The sequence below is a fragment of the Gobius niger genome (genome assembly GCF_951799975.1).
Source record: "Gobius niger genome assembly, chromosome: 12".
Taxonomy (NCBI): domain Eukaryota; kingdom Metazoa; phylum Chordata; class Actinopteri; order Gobiiformes; family Gobiidae; genus Gobius; species Gobius niger.
In genome coordinates, this window is record NC_136863.1 from 11,558,502 (window position 1) to 11,565,297 (window position 6,796).

The window sequence follows — 6,796 nt, forward strand, 5'->3', positions numbered from 1 at the left end:
TTGCATGTGTGCATTGTGCAGTAAGGTGTGGAAGAAGGGGAAAGTTTAAAATGTGGCCCTCCCCGCGTTAACATCTCCAAAATGGGAGCTTGTTGGCGTCTCTTATAATTGGATTTGGCATCAAAATTAAGTAAAAGCTGCGGACAAAGAAGGTGACCCAATAGTTCAAATGAAGAGAACATTTGGTACTGTGCTTAATTGCCCTTCGGATCAGATGTTTGCACTTTCCTGGGACAGCAAAATCCCTCGTTTACAGGTGGGTTACATTGAGACATGATGTGCATGCAAAGCTCCGAAAACCTGGTCTTACGCTTCACGTCAAATTGTGCCCAATATGGCATGTGATATTCTTCTAATGTCAAACCTGTGATCATCATTTTTTATAAAAGCCAATAATTTAGCAAAATGTATGAGACATTTACCCGGATCAGGGCTAAATGTCAAATATAAATCACAATATATGTCACAGAATGTCACGCGGAGGCCAAGTGTGATTGGCTTTCATGTTATGTTATGTGCATTGAACAGAGGAATAAGAATAGTCTCGTAAAACAACAGGCTCGGTGTGTTCTATAGCATGAGGGGTGCTAGCTGTGAAGAGATTACATTACATGGTGGAGACATGGACTGAACTGGGGGGATAGTAAGCCTGTAATATCCCATTCCCCTCACAGTGAACTCTGACAGCAGTGCAAATGGTGAATACTTAAACAGAACAGAAACAGTCATGCTTATTCATAGCTTCATTCTAGCATATTTAATCTCCGCACCACAACTGTAAACTGCTGGTCCAATGCACAACATGTGACCGTTGCTATTTTAGTGTGTACAATCATATTTGTGAAAACGAGAAAGTTGTTGTGGACTTTTGGAGAGCGCGGGTCCAGCATGCTCCTCTAACAATCAATGGTGCTGCAGTGGAGAGGGTGACCAGCACTAAGTTCCTGGGTGGGCACATCACAGAGAAGCTCTCCTGGACCATGCACGCTACATCACTGGTCAAGAAAAGTAATCAGCGTCTTTTACTTTCTTCGCAAGTTAAGAAGAGCCAGAGTCCCAGCCTCCGTTATGTGCGACTTCTACAGAGGGACTAAAGAGAGCATCCTGACCAGCTCCATCACTGTGTGGCACGGCGCCAGCACTGCCTCCTGCCGAAAGAGCCTCCAGTGCATCGTGAGAGCAGCGGAGAAGATCTGCGGAGCCCCTCTCCCCAACATGTACTGGACATGTACCCCACCCGTCTCACCTGCAGAGCCGTCAGAATCACCAGGGACCGTACGTGCTATAAAGATAAACTCGATTGAAAAAAAAAATAGGTAAATCTCCAAATAATCAAAAGGGAAATTCGGTTTTGGAATACATTTTAAATTAGTAACATAAACATACTATGGCAGATCACAGTTGTTACCTGAACAGATTAGTAGGCTGCGTTCTGATCACCTATACAGCCCAGAATCCTATGTTTGAATTTCCTTTCTAACTTTCAAATTGTTTTAAAGTTTTTTGTAAAACTCGGCCAATCCAAATGACACATAAACGGACACAAATTTCAAGTTTTCTCTGTGAGCAGAGCAGAAAGTGGGGTATTATACTTCGGTAATGAAGTAAAAGTGGTGACATCATATTCAATAACACAGGTGCAGCTGTTGCAAGATGTCAAGACCATGAGTCATAAGATCAATATGGACCCAGTCACTGACAATCAATGATAAGGTTTTGTTTGTTTTTGCGAATTTGCATTGCTGCTGGCCTCCATCTGAAACTATGGCAAGTCAACAACATTATTTCTCAGAAAAAAATACCTTTTCTGTTTTGAAACAAGTAAATAAAACAGGAATCTATGGCCAGTGCGTTGCCCATATCATAATATTTATCTTATTCATCAAGTGAATATCAGCTTATGTAAACTTGAAGCAGACTGCTCAAGTGTCCTATCCTCCACGGGGCCCCAGCTGCCATGGCGGGGCTGCAGCCAGAGAGAGGGGAGGAGGGGGAAAAAAAAGATTGACTTTTCAACAGTGCCCTGTCAACAACCTCACGGTAATAACTTAGCCCGGAGGAGACTATAACCCCATCTCGGCTGGCCTTAAAAACGCACACACGCGGGATGGATATGGCACGGAGGCTGTCTGTCTGGAGACTATTTACTTTCAGATGTGAGAGAGGCATGCACCAAAGACTCTGCACCCATCAAGCGCTCGCAGTGGACCACGTTTTCTCACCAGAGCACAACAAACGTATTCCCCGTGCGTGGCATATCGGCCCCAGTGTTACGCAAACTCGTACAAGGACACACACAAAAAAAGTTCGCTGCCCATACTTCAAACGCGTTCCTCGGTCCCCCTCCCTTTTGGGAAGCCCATCTGGAAGCTACACTCAAGCGTGTCCGCGCCGTGACAACACCATTACTTTTTGTGCGTGCAGTTAAAAAAGAACTTACCCACGCTTCTCGAGCCCGAACCAAGCAGAAGATACCAAATCCACATCGTGCGTCCTCTCGTTCACCCCCGGCCTGGCTGGTCTGTCTTCACCCACCACAGGGCGAAAAAACTACGGAGAAGTAGAAAGAAAAAAAAAACTTATCCGATACAATTAGGCGCCCCGCCGTCACTTCAGAAGTTTTGGTCTGCGAGTGGCGAAATCCCCAGAGTTTAGGCAAGAAGAGGTAGGACAGTCATTCGCAAAGTCGGTTTGGTGGTCCAGTTCAGGGGGACGGGACAGGGGTTAGCCGACAGGCTGCTGGAAGAGCTAGGGGGCTTCGGGTGGAGGCAGGCTCCGCTGCGCACTCGCCGTGGAGCTCGGAGAGGCGGAGCCGTGCGCAGCAGAGGTCGGACAGTCCCGGGACAGGCTGCTTCCCAGCGGCATGGGCACCGAAATGACCAGATAATAAAGGGCAAATAATGTGCTGGCTTGTGTGGCTACCCATAAGGCTACATTTTTCTCATAATTCACAATTGGCTTACTGTAAATTAAATGGGAATTAATTTCACTCTAGTGTGTGCCTTTTTATTTAACACTTATGAGCATTATAGGCTATCTACATTTTAGGATGCTATGTTTTCTGTGGTCTAAGGTGGAAGGAACACTTTTCATGTTGCTACAAAGTTTGTTCTTCATTGCAAAGTGATTGCCATGTGAAAGAAACAATAGGCCCTCATTCCTTCAGTATTATTATATTATTGGCCAATAATGGGCTCAGTAAAAGAGGCTAGTGTTTTTTTTTTATCATTTATTATCATAGTTTTTCTTTCACTTGCTCTCATATTATTTTTTAATTTCTTGCAATGATTTAATAAAACATCTATTTCTGGGACGCATGTAGCCTAGATAAGCAAAATGGAGGCTCCTGCTCATAAAACGTAAAGCCGTTTTATTGGCATTAGTCATGTTTTGTTCTTTTGTTTAGCTGTGCTTTGTTATGGTAATCCATCAATTAGATGCTATCTGTATGTTTACCATTAGCAGGGTAATTAGCAGCGGCGGCACAATGTTAGGTAGTTGGACCTCCTGCAGTCACACAGATGGTGCGTTAAAAGAAAACAATCCTCCAGTTGACTTTAGGAGTGGAAAGATTTCAGTCATCAATATTAATAAAATCGTTCATTTGTTGGTGCAGAGAAAATATGTCGTCCTTTTGTAGGGAAACGCATTAAGAAGCTATACTGGGGGAGCAGATGGCACATGGGGAAAAGATTTAGAGTTATCCACTAACAGATGGTTTACTTTGATGAAAGTTGAAGATGTAATTAGTAGGATTCCCATTAAAAGTGAAATTCTGGCACAGGCCGTGGAATCTGTCTTATTTAGACTCCCAGAATAACATGATAGTTTTGAGCATGTTGAGAGCAGTTTTTCGAAACAAAGATAAGTGCTACTGTTACATAAAACTGGAGGTCTGCACGAGAGGTGAGACGTCCAACACTAAAACTACAGAGTACAGATGACAGCTCAAGATCCTTTGTGTACTCCAGAGAGCTTACACATACAAGCTTCTATTACACTCCCTCCCATTCTGCATTTAATATCTCACTGCTCATTTTTACAGTACTTGTGTCATAATCATTATATGGATCTAGGTTCATCTAAAGGCAAAGGTACGGCTGGGAAATTCATCAAATTTTAATCTAAGCGTGATTTTAATAAAGGTCGATTACGATAATTGTTTGGTGCGTTTTAATCGAAGAGAATTGAATAGAGAATATGGACGGCACAATGCTGCGGTGCCTGTCAGGTCAATCCCAGGGAAACACTCGGCCCAAACTAACAGGAAGCACATGCGGGATGGCACATGCGGAAGCTAGAGGAGAGGACCTGGTGATCTTACGTGTAAAATCAGCTACAAAGTTGCGCTAACTCGTCTAAAGGACCAGGACCAGGACGCCCACGGGGATGAAGAGTTTACCTTCGAAGAGGAAAACTATCGATCGCTATTTGAACCATGTGGATTTGTTTTGAGGCCTAGGTAAAGGTCAAGGTAAAGGTGCTTTATTTGTCATTATTCATCAACTGTACAAAGAAATTTGTCCACTGCATTTGACCAACCCCCCGACGCCACTGGGCGATCTGTAGGCAGCGGCCCACTGCTCAAGAAATATGTAAAAGAACGGACAATATTTACAGTATTTCAGTTTGCTAAACAATTTTATTTGTTTATTTGGTCGGGACAGTGCATGTTACTGAACAAACATGCATGTAAACGCGCCATGCCGGATTGTAACCTGAGGCTTATTTCCATCCGTTGTCCCACACTCTCAAACACACTCTCATTCATCCTGGCCTATTCTATGCATTAAGCGGTAGGGGAAACCGGAGAGCCTAATTTCTGTCACCCCTTCTCTCAAAAATCCTAATGTGAGGCCTTTTTACAAACCAAACGGTTGACATAAGATCACATTCCATATATTGATACACAATGCACATATAATACAATGCTAAAAACCTAACCGTCTCTATTTCTTTTCTCGCTCCCATAAACCCCAAAACTGAGCAGCAGGTAGATATGGATATGAGGCCTCACCTGTCAAGCCGCTCTATACTTTATCACTGGACTGCAGCTGTGGAGAAACAGACAACCTCACTTTTGAACAACCCCTTTCTCTCAGATAGCACCAGGAACCTGCAGGCATAGACGCTCGTATGCCAAATCTCCGTCTTCCAGCTGACTTTGTACACAACCCAAACTGCCTTATCGGGCCACAAACTCCCACGCAGACTTCATCCCCGAGGCTAAGGGTCTTGACTCTTGGCCAATCTTTAAAAGCAGATATGATAGTTGCACAGTTGTCCTTGAATCCCCAATACCCCCCCCCCCCCCATCCTTATTCTTTCTTCTTCATTTTTTTCCCCCTTCCGTCAGACAAAAATGAGTCATGATACTAAATGGCGCGTTTTGTTCTTAGGAGTGCTTAATGGCTTTCGAAATGACACGAATCGTCTTAGAAATCCCGGGTACAATCAACAGTAATAAAACAAAAGCGCCTGCTGTGGAGTAAGCACATTTGTCAGTCAGTGTTAAATGGGTTTCTTGCTGCCTCCTCTGAGCCGTCATTAACATTTAGGCCCGTTATACAAATTACACAGCCAGATGCATGAATCAGGATCCGTTTTAGCAAAAGTCCTAAAAAAGTACCTGTTCCATATGATTTAGGGATTGGCTCACGGTGTTTCGGTAATGCCCATCAATTAGTCTCGGCTATCTATAAACAAGCATTGACGTAATTAGCCATTAGAGGACATTAAACTCTAATATGAAGGTTGTTATTGACTTAATCACAGGAGAAACTCAATTAGTGGCCCATTTTGGAAAATGACTCAGAGGTAAATCTGATTGGCCGAGAGAAAGGGAGGGCCAAGGCAAACCTGGGGTGACTTTGCCGACGGCTTCTATAATGAAAAGAGAGGAGACTGATAGATGGTGTTAAAAGGGAATTCTTTTGTGAATTAAATTTCATGGAGGAAAAGGGGGGCAGTGCATATTTACTGACCACTCTTGATGTCATTGCATCACAAGGACAATTAAAGAAGAAGAAGAAAAAAAGATTGAAATAGTTTTTGGACGGACTTTATGTTCTTCACTGTTTTTCAGAAAACGTTTGTTGGATATTTCATAACGGTGGATCTGATATCACCAAGTAATTCAGAGTCCAGGGCCAATGTTAGGGTTAGGGTTAGGCTGATTGGCTGACTGTAACGTCCTGGGAAACAACTTTCCATTGGCCCTGGACTCTTAAAGGAACAGGCCACCGTTTTTCCATATTGAGATATGTTCTTACCTGAGCTTAGACGGGTTGATGCGTACCTGTCTGGTCTTTGTGCGTGCGCTCAGTCTCGCACAACGACTACAGATGTTGCTAGCATTTGGCCTCTCCCAGTATATTCCTAAAGCTCCAAACTTTAGGAAGGGTTGAAGTTGGAAGCTACCACGCTCTTCCATGGGCACACACATACGACTGGGACGTATCTACTCGTCTAAGCTCAGGTAAGAACATATCTCAGTATGGAAAAACGGTGGCCTGTTCCTTTAATTACTAGGTGATATCAGATCGACCTTTCATAACAGTGCCCATTCGCCCACATTAAGGAAGTTCTCCCGTGCCGCCTTGAATTGTGCCCACCCCTTCTCTTGTATTAGTTTACATGGGACTGCAGACGTCAAGAGAAAAACAGTTACTACATTGACAAAAAGTCGTTTTCAGGCCGCCCAGAGACACAGTGCTGTGTTGACTTGTTGGTGCAAATGAACTTTGGACATTTTACACAAATCAACCCACAGTGCATCATATTTTTAGCGATAAAC

General features: G+C 43.6%; 1 protein-coding gene across 1 annotated transcript in view; it reads right to left on the minus strand.

Annotated features, from left to right (window-relative positions):
• The window catches only part of ldlrad3 (low density lipoprotein receptor class A domain containing 3), a 128,566-nt gene extending 125,780 nt beyond the window's left edge, over positions 1-2,786 (minus strand). The window contains exon 1 of the mRNA XM_079568533.1: positions 2,441-2,786. Coding sequence (XP_079424659.1) covers positions 2,441-2,486 — 46 coding nt within the window. The 5' untranslated portion in view covers positions 2,487-2,786. The remainder of the gene's footprint in view (positions 1-2,440) is intronic.
• Positions 2,787-6,796: the final 4,010 nt, after the last annotated feature.